Source organism: Notolepis coatsorum, assembly GCF_963971535.1.
Source record: "Notolepis coatsorum genome assembly, chromosome: 1".
Lineage (NCBI taxonomy): Eukaryota > Metazoa > Chordata > Actinopteri > Aulopiformes > Paralepididae > Notolepis > Notolepis coatsorum.
In genome coordinates this window covers 234,385,985-234,402,439 of record NC_140165.1, presented here as the reverse complement: position 1 = coordinate 234,402,439, position 16,455 = coordinate 234,385,985, and the positions used below count along the sequence as shown (strand labels likewise).

Sequence of the window (16,455 nt, the reverse complement as noted above, 5' to 3'; positions counted from 1 at the left end):
TGTGTGTCTGTTAAGACGGGGCGAGGGGATAGTGTGAGACTCTCACTGTGTATTGTATTGAGACACAGAGAGAGAGAGTGTGTGTGTGTGTGTGTGTGTGTGTGTGTGTGTGTGTGTGTGTGTGTGTGTGTGTGTGTGTGTGTGTGTGTGTGTGTGTGTGTGTGTGTGTGTGTGTGTGTGTGTGTGTGTGTGTGTGTGTGTGTGTGTGTGCGGGGGGGGGGTCAATAGGTTGTTACGGTCATTGAAGTCATTACAGAGCTGGCATTATTGACAGAAAAGGACATACGTTGTTTGGTGTGTGAGTTAGAGATGGAATTGAGAATGAGGTTCACTTTTTGTTTAACTGTCCTGTCTACGAGGATGTAAGGGAAGTACTTTTTAGTAAAATGTCCTCCATTTATGTTGATTTTCTTTATCTGGATGAATATGAACAACTTGAGTTGTGCTTCAGGAAGGAAACTGGATTTTATTTGTCAGGCTTGGGAGAGAAGATATAATACTTTGTTTAAGACAGAGATAATAAAATGTAATGTGTGATGTAATAATGGCCCACTGCAACTGTATTTTTGATGTCTTATAAACCCATGGGGATTGGGCACTTTGTGTGCATGACATGAAAATAAAATAATCAATCAATGAATCAATCAATCATTGCATGCAGCTCCATCGTGTTCTGTTTTAGCATTCCATTTATTCACATTTAATTCCATTCGGTTATGATGACTATGCATAAAAATATCCTTGTAAACACTGTGATAATCTCCCCTGGGATAAGTAGAGCAGGAGACGTTGTGTCTATTGTTACCAAACAACATGACCTCATCTGTCTTTTATTCTCTCCTGACAAACGAGACCCGCCTGTTGTACCTGCAACGCTTGACTCATCCTAGACAACATTGTTGAGGTATGATTTGAAATAGAGCTATGTTCAATCACCTGAGTTATTAATTAGGACTACGGTATGTTCAGTTGTTGAAGATGGCAATGCAGTTGGCAATGGGGGACATTATGGGCCACGTAATACAGTTGTAGTGTAATTTCATGGTAAGTATTTATAGGCATGTTAGACTTTCTTTTGGAAATGGGAGTGGGTTTCTTCATTGAGCGCTTATCCTGATCATTAGGGCTCAAATATCTTGTGTTTTATTTTTATTTTTTAAAGTCACTTGAGTTACTTATGTTTGAATGATGTTGGAACTTCATCCACTTAGTAGTAAGGTATATTCGTTATACCTTATTTCTATTGGCTTAGTTGCCTACACTGTTAAAGTCTACATTTCAAAATACAATGGGGCTTAGCTGTATATTTAGGTTATTGTATTATATGAATGTTTATATGTTTATTTTTATAACCTTACATTGAAATGGCATTAGGAATATTGATTGGATTTAGATAAAGTCATTGAAAGCGTCTTATTTGTCATAATAGAACATTCTAGAACATTTGTGTATATATATTCAACAATTCTCTCTTCTCTCAGAAGATCTCATTTTCCTGATCGAGTCATTGAATTTAGGTTCTTGATGGAGGATGATAAGGGCGAGATTGTGGGAGAAATAGAGAGGTTCCTTCTGGACTCAGGGTCTCTGGAGGTTTTCACTGATGGCTCTGTGGATCCTGAAAGTGGGAGGGCAGGCTTTGGGTGGTGGGTGCCTCGGTTAGGGATCGGTAAGGGACAAAGAATATCTGATGGCAGCTCTGTATTTGTGACAGAGTTGCTTGCCATCCTCTGGGCATTGTGGTGGGTGGAGGAAGTGGGACCAAGCCAGGTGATTATATGTTCTGACTCGGCTGCTGCACTGATGGCTCTGAGTGCAGGTGGGTCTAAAGCTCGCCCTGATCTCATTCAGGAAATAATGTTGGTTTTATATAGGATTGCGAAGGCAGGCTGGTCAGTGGAGTTTTGTTGGGTTCCGGGGCATGCTGGGATTGCGGGAAATGAGATGGCTGACTCCCTTGCCAAACAGAGCCTGGGAAGGGAGGAAGAGATAGGCATTTCAATGGGAAGAGTAGAACTCAGAGAGAAGATAAAGAAAGGAGTTGAGGCTGAGTGGCAGGCTGAGTGGGAAAGGGGGACCAAGGGAAGGCACTATTTCTCTCTGCAGCCTCGGGTCAAAATCAAGGTGGATGGATATGGGTCTAGGAGTGATAGGGTGAAGATGTGTAGATTGAGGCTGGGACACTGTGGGTTGAACAGTACCTTGTGCATTGTGGGAAAACATCCAGATGGGGGGTGTGAATGTGGAGAGACTGAAACTGTCGGGCATGTCTTCCTAGAATGTGAAAGGTATAGGAAAGAGAGGGAAATCTTTTATAAAAGTCTGGTAGAGTTGGGAGTCTCTTCCTTCTCTCTTAAATCTTTCTTTGGCATGGATAATGAGAACCACCAGCTGATCACAGAGGCAGTGCTGACATTTCTGCATGCTTCAGAGTTGTACCAGAGGATATAGCGTTATTGTATTTAATAGTATTGGACAGGCAAGAGGAGCAGAGAGGAAGGAGACAGTGTGTTTTGAAGATGAGAAGAAGAAGAGGGTAAACAATCAAAAGTTGGTTTACCAGAGGCCTAACTATGGCACACCACTAGCGTAGTATAAGAACTGAGGAGGGCAGAAATACGCCTGCGGGAAATTCAAACGAAGAAAGAAGAAGAAGAAGAAGAGCTCATCAAAAGAATTGCGGAGGGCAGTAATACGCCACGATGCGTCTATACTGCCGGAAATTCTAAAGAAGAAGAAGAAGAAGAAGATCTCATTGTGCATCTTGAAACAGTACTGAACAGTACTGAATGAATGAATGAATGAAAACTTTATTTAACAGATTGCAGAATGGGTACAATACAGTACGGCTCAATACATACAATTGTTAAGGGGATGCAGACCTGAGAAAGACGTTTGTCTTGTTTCCATCAGGGTCCCCCATTTTCAATTCATATAGACATTTATGACATACACAACATACATGACATTTATGGCATAGGGACATATAGGTATTTAGTACTGATACATTTGTGACATAAACGGTATTCAAATATACAGTACTGTTACCCCTAGATCCTGACAGAGTATATACATATGATGGGGAGGGGACTGTACATTAGGAGGGGGTGGGTGGGTGGGAGAGAAATATACATACGGCGGGGAGGGAATATATACATGCGGTGGGGAGGAGACTGTCTATTAGGAGGTGGTGGGGGTTTTGGGCATTTACGGTGGCCAGTTTCGAATTGCAGCCTCCCGTAGGTGCTCTTTAAGAGCGGTTTTGAATGTGGGCAGGGATTCACATTCCTTTACAGCTTTGGGTAGGGCGTTCCACATTGTTGTGGCATAATTGCGAAACGTGTTTAGTCCCTTGTTTGAGCCGAATCTGGGTTTAACATGATTTGTTGAGCTTCCTCTGGTGTAGTGGTTGTGGTATTCACTGACCTTTGGGAAGTATTTTGACATGTACATGGGCACCCCGGTCGTATAGTGTATCTTGTAGACCAGGCCCATTGCAAGTTGCTGTACTCTGTCGTCTACTCTAAGCCATCCTAGGTTGTCAAAGTGGGCAGGGGTGAGGTGGGTTCTGGGGTTCAGGTCAAGTAGTAGTCTGACCAGTTTGTTTTGTGATGTTTGTAATTTTGTTTTAAGCGCCTTTGAGGTGCTTTGGTACCATGAGGTGCACGCATAGTCATAGTACCCTTGAATGAGTGCTCCTGCCAGAGTCTTCAGGGTATTCTTGTTTACCAGAGAAGAGATCCGGTACAAGAATCTAGTTCGTTGGTTGACTTTTTTTATTACATTGGATGCCATTTTGTCACAGGAAAGATTTGCCTCTAGGATGGAACCCAGGTAGGTAATTTCGTCTTTCCTTGTGACAATATTGTCACCCACTGTAACTGAGAAGCCGTCGGTCTTGCTGAGTTTGTTATTTGAACCGAAGAGAATGGACTCTGTTTTGCCCATGTGTAATGATAGTTTGTTATCAGCGAGCCATATGCAGATTTTGCCTAGTTCCGAGCTGAGGGTTTTTTCGACCTGCAACTTGTTCTTGTCAGAGACCAGCAGGGCTGAGTCGTCCGCAAACAGGAACAAGTTGCAGTCACAGGCTGACGACATGTCATTTGCATAAATTAGGAAGAGTAGCGGTCCTAGTATGCTTCCTTGTGGAACACCACAGCTCACTGTGAGGGGGGGGGATAGAGTACCGTTTACCTCTACCATCTGTTCTCTCCCCTCCAGGTAGGATTGCATCCAGCTCACTGATAAGCTATCAAAACCAATTGCTTTTAGCTTGTCCATTAGAATGGAGTGATTGACAGTGTGAAGGCCTTTTGTAGGTCCAGCATGACCATGCCGCAGTATTTGCCCGCGTCCACCTCTTGTTTGATGTGGTCGTTCAAATAGAGGAGGCATACTGCCTCGACTACTGCAACGCACTGCTAGCTGGCCTCCCGGCCACTGCCACCAAGCCTCTTCAACTCATTCAAAACGCAGCGGCCCGCCTGATATCAAACCTACCGAAGTCGGCCCATGTCACCCCACTTCTTAGGGACCTGCACTGGCTCCCCATTGCTGCACGTATCCGCTTCAAGGCCCTCGACCTAGCATACCGTGCAGCAAAGGGAACCGCTCCCGCCTACCTCCGGTCAATGGTCTCTAACTACACACCCTCAAGACCCCTACGCTCTGCATCTTCTGGCCGCCTCAGACCTACTCCTATCCAAGCTCCCGGAGGGTCATCAAAGAGAAGCCGCCTATTCTCAGTCCTTGCCCCACAATGGTGGAATGAACTACCCATCCCAGTTAGGACAGCCGAATCCCGTCCAATCTTTCGCCGTCGACTAAAGACTCACTTCTTCAACCATTATCTGAAATGATTAAAAAAAAAAAAAAAAAAAAAAAATCTAACCCTGACTAACCTTACTGTCATGCACTTGTCCTAATAAACTAACCTACACTGTAACACGCAACACTTGATGAACATTGTTACTCAGCTGATAGAGTTGTACCCTTCTTGCTGTCTTGTCGTACAGAACTTGTAAGTCGCTTTGGATAAAAGCGTCAGCTAAATGACTAAATGTAAAAATGTAAATGTATGTGTCAGTGGAGTGGGACGTTCTGAAGCCAGATTGGAATGTGTGTGTAATTTTTTTTCCAAATTCAAATATTGAAAAACGTTACTTGAAAAGGTTATGAAAATGGATGTTCCACCATCAGCAAGAAAACAGAATCTATTTTTAAGTGAATTGATCCCAAATTCCCAACCTAGTTTCCTATAGATCTCCTAAAACCCACGTAACATGTAGGTTAGGTAGGATTTGGCCTAATTAACACTGCACATCGCTGGGTTATGAGGTCAAGTTTATTTGCTAGTGATTGTCGCCCCCTGGTGGACTATGGAATAACAGCTACGTTAGTAAACAACTTCACTTTAATGTCTGGTTTGGTGACTTCCCTAGTTTGTAAACATGTTATATATAAAATAAACATTGTAAATGAATGTCTGTTTATTATAGCAGCTTAACCTCGACGCTAGTAAGTCTTTGACTATGTATCCACTTAACTCCCTTGGTTAACAAAAGGCTACTATCGCTTTAAGGAAAAGAAAAATAAATTAGACGGTCCCTTATTTGGCAGGAAGTCGAACGCAGATTACAGGAACTCGAGTAACGAGGACACAGTGTCGCGGTGCAGGAACTCATACATTATTACAACGAGTTCACTCGTCGCAACGGTCGTTGATCAAGGTAATATTGACAGAATGTGACGTTAACGTGTGTCTGCATTCACCCTTCTATATTGGTACAGTAGTGTTGCATGCGTCAGGGGATAATAACTCTGTTCTCACCATGGAGTCCGCGCGGTATCGACACGGAGACATGGCCCAGTGTGGTGGCATGACTTCCCTGGAGGAGTCTAATGTGTCTGGACTAGTGGACTCACACATGATGAGTTACTGCTGCAAGAGTTATGCATGTCTGGATATGGATCTCTTTAATTGTGAATCATCTGTTGTTTGTCGCGCAGGTTAACTTTGATGCGCCTGCAGTGCCTACTACTAATACGCTTAGTGAGGCTTTGGGATTGCATAAAGGATTTATGAATTCAGGTAGATTGATTGATTGAAAACTTTATTAACAGATTAGCAGAATGGGTACAGTACAGCTCAATACACACAATTGTTAAGGGGATGCAGACCAGAGAAAGACTTTCGTCTTGTTTACATCAGGGTCCCCCATTTTCAATTCATCATAACATATGACATACAGATAGACAGTACTGCTACATCTATACATTTATGACATACCAGATTTGCAAATACAGTACTGTTTGTGATACAAAAGAGTCCAGAAAAGAGAGTATCTACATTTGACGTAGAAACTGTACATTGGAGGAGGTTGGATTAGATGGCCGTCTACTATATCAGACGCACTGATGCCCCGACGGGGGCCAGGCTGTGTTTCCAGTCCACTGCAGCATTCTGCCGTTATGTAACTGGTAGACTCACTGTCTGATCTCCTTTCTTTCTATTGCAGGAATAAGAGGCAGATTTATCTTTGCCCACCACCTGTGCTTGAGGACGGGCTAGAAGCAGCCATGGTGAGTGAGCTGTTGAAAACGGCGTCGGAATGTATTGTGAATATAACATGGTACTCTATTCAAAAGAGACAAGGTTCTGACCTGAATACTAAAGTATATCTAAACTGCTCATATCAACGACACAAAGTGGTTATAGCTCTCATAGGACCATTTGCTAGTTCTTTGGCAATGGGGCTGTATTGTCTCATTGCTGACTGATGAAACAAATCTCTTTAGTTTCATTCTCTATTTGCTCTGCCAGTCTACAGCGGTGGATCTCAAGACCAAGGAGGAGAAGGATGCTGAGCTCGACCGGCGCATCGAGGCCCTGAGGAAGAAGAACGAAGCTCTGGTGAAGCGGTACCAGGTACGACGGCCACAGTCTACTTGCTACTACTTACTTACCTTATTTATTAAATCCAGACTATTGGAACTTAAAGAGTTAGCTGAAATACAATCTTTATTCGTTTTTATTTAGAGCAAAATGCAGAGTATTACCAGCAAATATACAGAGGTTGTTTGTTCCCTGTCCAGATGACGGCAGAAGGAAATTCTATTTTAAGCGCCACCTTAAAACAAAGGTGCACCTCAGTTATAGGTATCAAACTATGGAACTCTTTGCAGAATGATGTAAAGAGTTCTACTAATATATTTCACTTAAAACAGTTCTACAAAGAAAAGACAAATAGACAGTATAGCACATAGTATTGCAGTTTAGCATAACAGGATAATATAGCATAGGACACAGGCTAGTAGGAGTATAGGAATATAGTATATAGCAGCTTAACATAGAATAATAATATATTCAAATATTGTATAATACTGTATGCCAATATAATATAGTGTAGTATGATTTAGTTATAGTAAATCATTTAGTTATAATAAAACATATATACAATTATAGAATAATAGCAGTGTACTATAAATGTGTGTGTGTGTATCAATGAATCAACCTCAGTAAATATGCAATTTAACTGATGGATACACAAAATATATTTATGTTAATTGTTTGTTGATGTTTTCATTTCTGACAAATAAGTATGTACATTTTGGGTAAACATTGCACTATGAACAGTCAATCAGTGTACTGTATGTGTGTAGGGGCAGGTACAATACAAGTTTTCTTCTTCCTGTTCCTTTCGGCCATGGAATTTAGTGGATCATATTAAGTGAACTATATGTACTGAACATACTGTTGGACTGTAACAATTCCATGTACGAATAAATAAAAATTATGATGATGATGACCTGCTGAAGACACAACATGGTCTTAGTGCACGTATGGAGCTTCCTGTGTGTGTGTGTGTGCAACGCAGTCTCATCAGAAAATGTAATAAAGTACGGTACTAAGGAAAAAAGTTACATAAGGTGAGTGCACTCGCCACTAGACCATCCACCCTGATATCACAGCAATACTATGATGATGGTTTGTTTTAACGTTAAGATAGAAAGTTATGGTTAGCTTTAGAGCTTAACAGTGTGGTTAAGGTTATGGTTAGTTTAAGGTAACAGTGTGGTTAAGGTTGGGGCGAGTATCAGAAAAGTGTGTCTCTGTAATCTTGAGCAGCCCAATCTTGCTTAGTATTGTGAACAAACCATCATCAGTATGGATCATCAGTATTGCTGTATTTCTATCAGGGTGGGTGGCTTGGTCTAGTAGTGAGTGCACTTGCCCCCTACCACAAGCATCGTTAGTTCGACTCCTGACTGATACGAAACGTAAATATTTTACATATACAATACCTAAATATATTACGTTTGGCTTTACATTATGTACCCTTTTCTTTTTTTGATCCACTTTTTCTCCTCTTTCTATTTTTCCTCCCATCCCAATTTGCCCTGCCAATTCTCCCCTCCCCTGTCTTGAACGTTGCTCGCATATGCCCCCCACTGGTCGGTTGTAGGGAGGACCGAAGCCTTGCATCACATGTCCCCTCCGATACATGTGGAGGCAGCCTGTCGCATCTTTTCACCTGCCAGCGCGGACTCTCATTGGCGAGGTGTAACGTGTGGGAGGCACACACTACCCCCGCCATTTCCTGTCTCTGCTGTGCAGGCTTCCCCAACCGACCTGTAGGAGTCGCTGTCCACAACGTCCAGATTACCACCCATCGACTTCCACCAGCTAACTCTGCCAATGAGTTAGTATGACGGCCGGCCCAAGCCGGAGGCAACGCCGACAGCCGGTGTCGAACCCGGTGTCTCTTGCTTGGTGACGAGCGCAATGTCCGCTGCGCCACCCAGCCGCATTATGTACCTTTTTCTTGTGGTTGATGAGTACTTTATGTATTTTACATGAGATTGGGCTGCTTATTGAGACCAACTGACAGGAAGTGTATTCTATGTTGCATTAAGGGTTTTAACTACAATGACAATTATCGTTTAATTATTGTTTTTAATTGTTTATTGTAGCTTGTGTTTTATTAAAATGCCAAGGGACTAATATTTACTGTCCACACTGTGTTTAGACTGATTGAGTAACAGCAAATAGAATTACTAGATTGAGAATGGGGTGTTGCTTGGAGAAGCAACTACACGTTGCTGATTAGAGGAACAAGGGCCATTGAACCCATTTCCATCTTTCCATTTTATCTAATAAAATATGCATGTTCAGCTCTTATGGAAAAAGAATAATTGCCCAAAGAATAATACTGTGTGCATAATTGCAGAATAACTATACGTGCGTAACACGGCAGTATGTATCAAATTCATGGTGTTTGATGTAACACTGATGCCAGAGAGCATTCAGCTGAATAGTGAGATGCAGCACATCCTACCTGGTCAGCAACACTGTTGCAAACCTTGCCTCTCGTATATTAACTCTTTAGACAGACTACATATATTTGTGCAAAGCTTTTTCTCTCTATGAACATCCCATTCTTGCTTTTAAACTCGCAACAATGAATGTACTTGGGGCCAGTGGTGTAGTGTGGTCTAGTCCAGGGGTTCCCAAACTTTTCAGGCCGGGGCCCAGAAAATAAGGCGTCAGAGAGCCGCGGCCCAATGCACATCGTCTGGCCTTTTTTTTTTTTTTTTTTGCCAGGCGACCGATTTTTTAAGCCAAATATCACTTCAATCCTATTAAGTTAGTTCAAGTTAGTTATTCATTTATATGTGCTATTTATGAGAGGGCTAACTTGTTGCAAAATAATAATGATAATAATAATAGCCTCATTAAAATACTATTGTTGCTTCGGTTGTTTTCAGCGTTTTATGTGCATAATCTGTTATTTAGTTTGAAATGTTCGTTGAAATAAGTAGATTTTTCGTTTTTGTTTATTTATTAAGTTAATATAAAACCATATAGTCACATTTTAGAATACAATAGAATAGAATTTTAGAATACAACTAGAAACACTGTCCTGGCCTGCTTCTAAGTTCAGTGACCTGACAAAAAAAATAAAAATAAAAAAATAAAAAATAAAAAAATAAAAAATAAAAAAAATGTTTTTTTTTTATTTTTTTATTTTTTATTTTTAAATCATCTCGCGGCCCATCCGTGGCTGCTCGCGGCCCACCTTTGGGTCGCGACCCCGACTTTGGGAACCACTGGTCTAGTCTGAAGTAGTGGGCATTTCATTTCAAACCTTTATTTATACTCGTGAAAGCACTGAGGTTTCCCTCATTTACAGTGATGACGAGTTAACAAAGGACACAAATATCATAACAGTTAATAATTACAATGAATTACAATTACTACAATGATGGATTAAAAACAATTACATGATTCAGTACATAGGTCAAGTGCAATGCCTTTAAACTCCATGAATGACTGAGCATACTGTGACTTTATACAACTTCCCAATAAATCTGTCAACATTATCTTAATATTAGATTCAAATTGATAGTCACAAGTACAGTACAATGAAAAGACGTTTGGCATCCAACCAGAGTGCAATAGTAATATGCAATGTACAGGTGATTAAACTGGGTATAAAATATATGAATTAGTACTACGGAGTAATAATGCTAATCAGATGTATGTACAGTGTTAGTAGTATTATTATTATTTAAATTGTTTTTATTGTTTTTTTTAAATACAACATTATATACATACGTACAAACATACATACAATATATGTTACAATACAATACAATACCGCACAATACCTAAAATAAATGAAAAATAAAGTAGAAAAAAAAAATAGTAATAATAATAAAAGAAAATTGCATTGTTCCTATACAGGTTGTCACTTGCCATAATAGAAATTGCCTATCTAGGGCGGCTACGTGGCGTAGTGGGCAAGGCGCTCACCACAAATGCGGAGACGCTGGGCGCGCCTGTTCGAGCCCAGCGCTCCACATTGCTTTCAGTTTAGCTGGTCGTTCATACTAATACACATTGGCCGTATTAGGGGGTGGGAAACTGATGGGTGGGGATCGGGCGTTGTGGACAACGACTCCTACAGGTCGGTTGGTGCGCCTGCGCAGTAGAATCAGGAAGTGTCTGGGGCAGCGTGAGCCTCCCACACGTTACTCCTCGCCACAGAGATCGAGCTGCGCAGGTGAAAAGATGCGACTGCTGTTACCTCAAGTACCGGAGGGGACTTGTGCTATGTATGACTTAGTCCACATTGCAGCCGGCTTGTGGGAGGCAAGAAACAGCGTTCGTGACAGGGGAGGGTTGAATTGGATGATACGAAATTGGGATGGGAGAAAAATATAGAAAATGGGAGAAAAAGTGGATAAAAAAAAAAGAAATTGCCTATCTAATAAATCACCGTCCTATGCCTAAGCATCCTCAGCCGGGAATTTTAGATTAAAATAGTCCAAAAATGGCTGCCAAACTTGGAAGAATTTCTAGAGGCTAGAGCCCCTGTGGAGTATTTAAATCTCTCAAGTTTTAGGTGTGCCATCACTCATCACATCTTCGACCCAGCGTCGATGTGATGGAGGAATGGCTGACTTCCAATTAAGCAAGATAAGGCGTCTAGCCAACAAAGAGGAGAAGGCCACAGCATCTGATTGAGCGACAGATACCCTAATTTCGCCAGGGAGCACTCCAAAAACTGCAACCAAGTGTTAGTAGTATTAATATGTACACACAGTGATACAGGTATAAAGACACTATGGTAGTAGTCATACTGACCAGCAGCGAGTAAGGGATATGTTACAGATATCGTATAGATATGTAAAAAGGATCAGATCTTGATGATTTAGGCTGCTACTTTTTGAAGCGTCTCCCTTTCACTGACTTGAGTGGTTGTTTGCCCAACAATATCTTGGCACTCACAACTCATTTAATGTTGAGCAGCCAGATGTGCGATGGAACGCATATTATGAGCACACAGTAATGTAATAAAAAAAGTCAACCAACGAACTCGATTCTTGTACCGGATCTCCTCGCTGGTAAACAAGAATACCCTGAAGACTCTGGCAGGAGCACTCATTCAAGGGTACTACGACTATGCTTGCACCTCATGGTACCAAAGCACCTCAAAGGCGCTAAAAACAAAATTACAAACATCTCAAAACAAACTGGTCAGACTACTGCTTGACCTTACTCCTAGAACCCACCTCACCCCTGCCCACTTTGACAACCTAGGATGGCTTAGAGTAGATGACAGAGTACAGCAACTTGCAATGGGCCTGGTCTACAAGATACACTACACGACCAAGGTACCCATGTACATGTCAAAATACTTTCCAAAGGTCAGTGAATACCACGATCACAACACTAGAGGGAGCTCCACAAATCATGTTAAACCCAGATTCGGCTCAAACAAGGGACTAAGTATGTTTCGCAATTATGCCACATCAATGTGGAACGCCCTACCCACAGCTGTAAAGGAATGTAAATCACTACCCACTTTCAAAACCACTCTCAAAGAACACCTACGGGAGACTGCAATTCGAAACTGGCCCCTGTAAATGTCCTAACCCAACCCCCTCCAATGTACAGTAAATTACCTAGTATGGTTGTCAATATTCCAATGTACAGTTTTGCTTGTACAGTTGTACAGTGTTCCCCCCCCAACCCCTCCTACCCAACCCCCCCCACCCCCACCCAACCTCCTCCAATGTACAGTTTTCACGTCAAATGTATATACTCCCTTTTCTGGACTCTTTTTGTATCACAAACCATACTGTATTTGCAAATCTGGTATGTCATAAATGTATAGATGTAGCAGTACTGTCTATCTGTATGTCATGTATGTCATATATGTCCTGATGAATTGAAAATGGGGGACCCTGATGTAAACAAGACGAAAGTCTTTCTCTGGTCTGCATCCCCTTAACAATTGTGTGTATTGAGCTGTACTGTATTGTACCCATTCTGCAATCTGTTAATAAAGTTTTCAATCAATCAATCAGTCTATTCGTTAACTATTAAATAGAAATGCTCTAAAATACGAGATTTTAGACAGTTGGAGAATGGCTTAAAACCACAGTGTTGAGAGCAGGCTGAGTTATGTTATTTATGTTCTCTACCGTTAACATAGTTGGTCCTCCTTGAGTTATGTTCTCTACCGTTAACATAGTTGCTCCTCTTGGCTTCACTGACTCCACATTCACCAGGTTTCGCTCCGACAACTCCTCGCTTTGCTTCAGAGGTTCATATCAGCTACTTGCTGCATTCAGACCAACAAGTAATGCAATGTGCTGGACAAGACTTTCTGATTACTATAAAGAGGCGATATCGTAGCATCTTTTAGTGGGAATACAGAACATGTGGGTTCATACGGCGTATACCTGCCTATCACACAGACTACACCCCTGCTTGAGGCTACACGACTGACAGAGATATAGCTACCACTCATATTGGCCTAGCAAGCCAGCCTTTTTGTCAAACATACTCTTGGAACATATTCACTGATTGTTAGGCTAAAGTTACTGATTGAAAGGCTTGCTAGCATGAAGTTGGCTTTCTGGCTCATTGTCAATGGCACACGGGATAGGTTTGTAACAAACCAGTGCATACATTTCTAGCTGCGATTAGGCTCTAGTCGTGCGGCATATAGAAAAATAATCAACACCCCTCCAGCCAATCGGAATCGAGTATTCATCCAGGCCATGGTATAAACATGTATAAACTGCAGTGTCTAGATTCAAAGCCATGATAGTTCAGACTGTATCGTTAGATAGACAGTTATTATACTTCCATCATCATCTCAAGCTTCTTCTTTTTTAATATTGATGTCATCAGGAAATAGAGGAGGACAAAAAGAAGGCGGAGCAGGAGGGCATCGCCGTGACAACAGCTCGGAAGCCCCGCCCCCATGATCCAGAAACGGACAGGCGGAAGATGGACAAGGAGAACTTCTCCGTCACAGTGGACGTCTCCACCAGATCATGGGTAAGACCTACCAATGTGTTGTATCTCCTGGGGTAAGACCTACCAATGTGTTGTATCTCCTGGGGTAAGACCTACCAATGTGTTGTATCTCCTGGGGTAAGATCTACCAATGTGTTATATCTCCTGGGGTAAGACCTACCAATGTGTTATATCTCCTGGGGTAAGACCTACCAATGTGTTGTATCTCCTGGGGTAAGATCTACCAATGTGTTATATCTCCTGGGGTAAGATCTACCAATGTGTTGTATCTCCTGGGGTAAGACCTACCAATGTGTTGTATCTCCTGGGGTAAGACCTACCAATGTGTTGTATCTCCTGGGGTAAGATCTACCAATGTGTTATATCTCCTGGGGTAAGACCTACCAATGTGTTGTATCTCCTGGGGTAAGATCTACCAATGTGTTATATCTCCTGGGGTAAGACCTTCCAATGTGTTGTATTTCCTGGGGTAAGACCTTCCAATGTGTTGTATTTCCTAGGGGTGGGGGAAGAAAATGTATATTGTGAAAGTGAAAAAGTGGTAATTGTTGCATCCCTAGTGCCAAGTCATTAACACATTGGTCGCCAACAACGGCTTACGACGTGTTTGCCTGCCATGCGTTGAACGCCAAGAACGGTGAAAGCCGTTTTTTAAATCGATATTAAATTTTTTCGCCCATGGCATTCATAATTCATCTAGCCAACCTCCGGTGCTGCAGCGGGACCCTGAATGAGATTGCAACGCCTCAATACCGCCGCCTGGTGGATGGTCGGGCAAGTTACACTCTCAAAACCGGAAGTTGTGATCGGTGCGTCGAGGAAATCCCTCCGGCAGTAATATCTTGCTATGGGACTACAGACGAACACTGGCGTGCATTTGGGTCGCTTCCATAACGCAATAATCGATATGATTTCGGCGTTTATTGCGCCATACAAACCGGAAATGGATCTAGGCGATCTGCATCAAATAATTGGGATCTTTTTCTTCCAGTCTCATCGGCGAACGGTAAGAGGACAGTAACGTTATTTTCAGCCCGATTGTGCGTTTCTTTGTTTGCAAACAGTCTGATCAATATATCAACCCATACTACATAAAGCCGTTACTGACGATAAAGGAATTATAGACGACCCCCGCCCCCCCTTTCCTCCACGCATGATGAAGCATAATGTATACCGATCATATACATTTGCATTTTTTAATATAGCATGTATAGGAAAGAAACGGCAATCGATAATCTATCATATGCGTTTGGGCCTATAACTAGCGTTTTTGGAATTACAGCAGAAAACCTTATAAACATACTTATATTCAAGACGGTATTAACACAACAATGTATGAATGAAAAAATATAACGTTCCCACATCCTGAACGATAGATAATCGATGTTGAATGGGCCATAGTAATGTCAATATAGCTATAAAATAAAAAAAGTTATAGCCCTGCAAAGAAGGTAAACATAGGCTTTCAACGGTGGCAGACTGGGTATAATGATGGGTACAATGGCTGGCAGTCAATGTGTTAAAGGGGCACTTCACCAAAAACAATGCTGGTTTATTTTGCACATAATCTCATTCTCACACACATCCAAACACACTCTAAACAGTTGTGCACACGTTAATTTAGTTTGACATTATTGAGAGTAAATTAGTTTGAATATGGCCACCAGTGATGTCATCAGGGATGTTGAATCCTTGTGTTATGTTAATTACAGCACTGTGAAATGATGTAGATGAAATAATAACCACACCTGGTCTTATAGGGACTGCTACCTTATAATTTCATGGAGCTGTAATTAACACAACACAATGATTCAATGCCTCGATGACATCACTGGTGGCCACATTCAAACTAATTTACGCTCAATAACTGTCAAACTAAATGGATGTGTGCAAAACAGTTTTTGGATATGTGAGATTATGTGAAAAATTTAAACGGCATTGTTTTTTGGTGCCCCTTTTAGTTTTTAACAAGGGGATAGAATGGATTTGAAGTATTTTTTTTTATCTACTTTTTCTCCATTTCTATTTTTCTCCCACCCCAATTTCGTATTATCCAATTCTACCCTCCCCTGTCTCGAACGTTGTTAGACCATGCCTCCCACTGGTCGGCTGCAATGTGGACCAAGCCTTGCATCACGTGTCCCCTCCGGTACACGAGGAGGCAGCTGTCGCATCTTTTCACCTGTACAGCGCAATCTCTCAGCGGCGAGGAGTAACGCGTGGGAGGCTCACGCTGCCCCCGTTGCTTCCTGATTCTGCTGTACAGGCGCACCAACCGACCTGTAGGAGTCGCTGTCCACAACGTCCGATCCCCACCCACTGGCTTTCCCACCCCCTAATACTGCCAATTGTATTAGTATAAACAACCAGCCAAGCCGGAAGCAACGCAGAGAGCTGGGCTCGAACCCAGCATCTCCTGCGTTAGTGGCGAGCGCCTTGCCCACTGCGCCACTTAGCCGCCCTTTGGATTTTAAGTTTTATATTTATTTACATCTTCTCCTAACCAGAACCAGAACACAATAAACCAAATTGACATAGTTTTAGTTTTTCTCCCTGGTAGTCGGCCTGGGAAAACATAATGTCCTTACGTGTAATGTGATAACTCTGCTGTCATG

General features: G+C 42.0%; 1 protein-coding gene across 1 annotated transcript in view; it reads left to right on the top strand.

Annotated features, from left to right (window-relative positions):
- The first annotated feature begins 5,627 nt into the window (after positions 1–5,627).
- ccdc9 (coiled-coil domain containing 9) overlaps positions 5,628–16,455 on the top strand; it is a 68,023-nt gene continuing 57,195 nt past the window's right edge. Inside the window, exons 1-4 of the mRNA XM_084309202.1 lie at positions 5,628–5,732; positions 6,522–6,585; positions 6,827–6,931; positions 13,712–13,861. Coding sequence (XP_084165328.1) covers positions 6,583–6,585; positions 6,827–6,931; positions 13,712–13,861 — 258 coding nt within the window. The 5' untranslated portion in view covers positions 5,628–5,732; positions 6,522–6,582. The remainder of the gene's footprint in view (positions 5,733–6,521; positions 6,586–6,826; positions 6,932–13,711; positions 13,862–16,455) is intronic.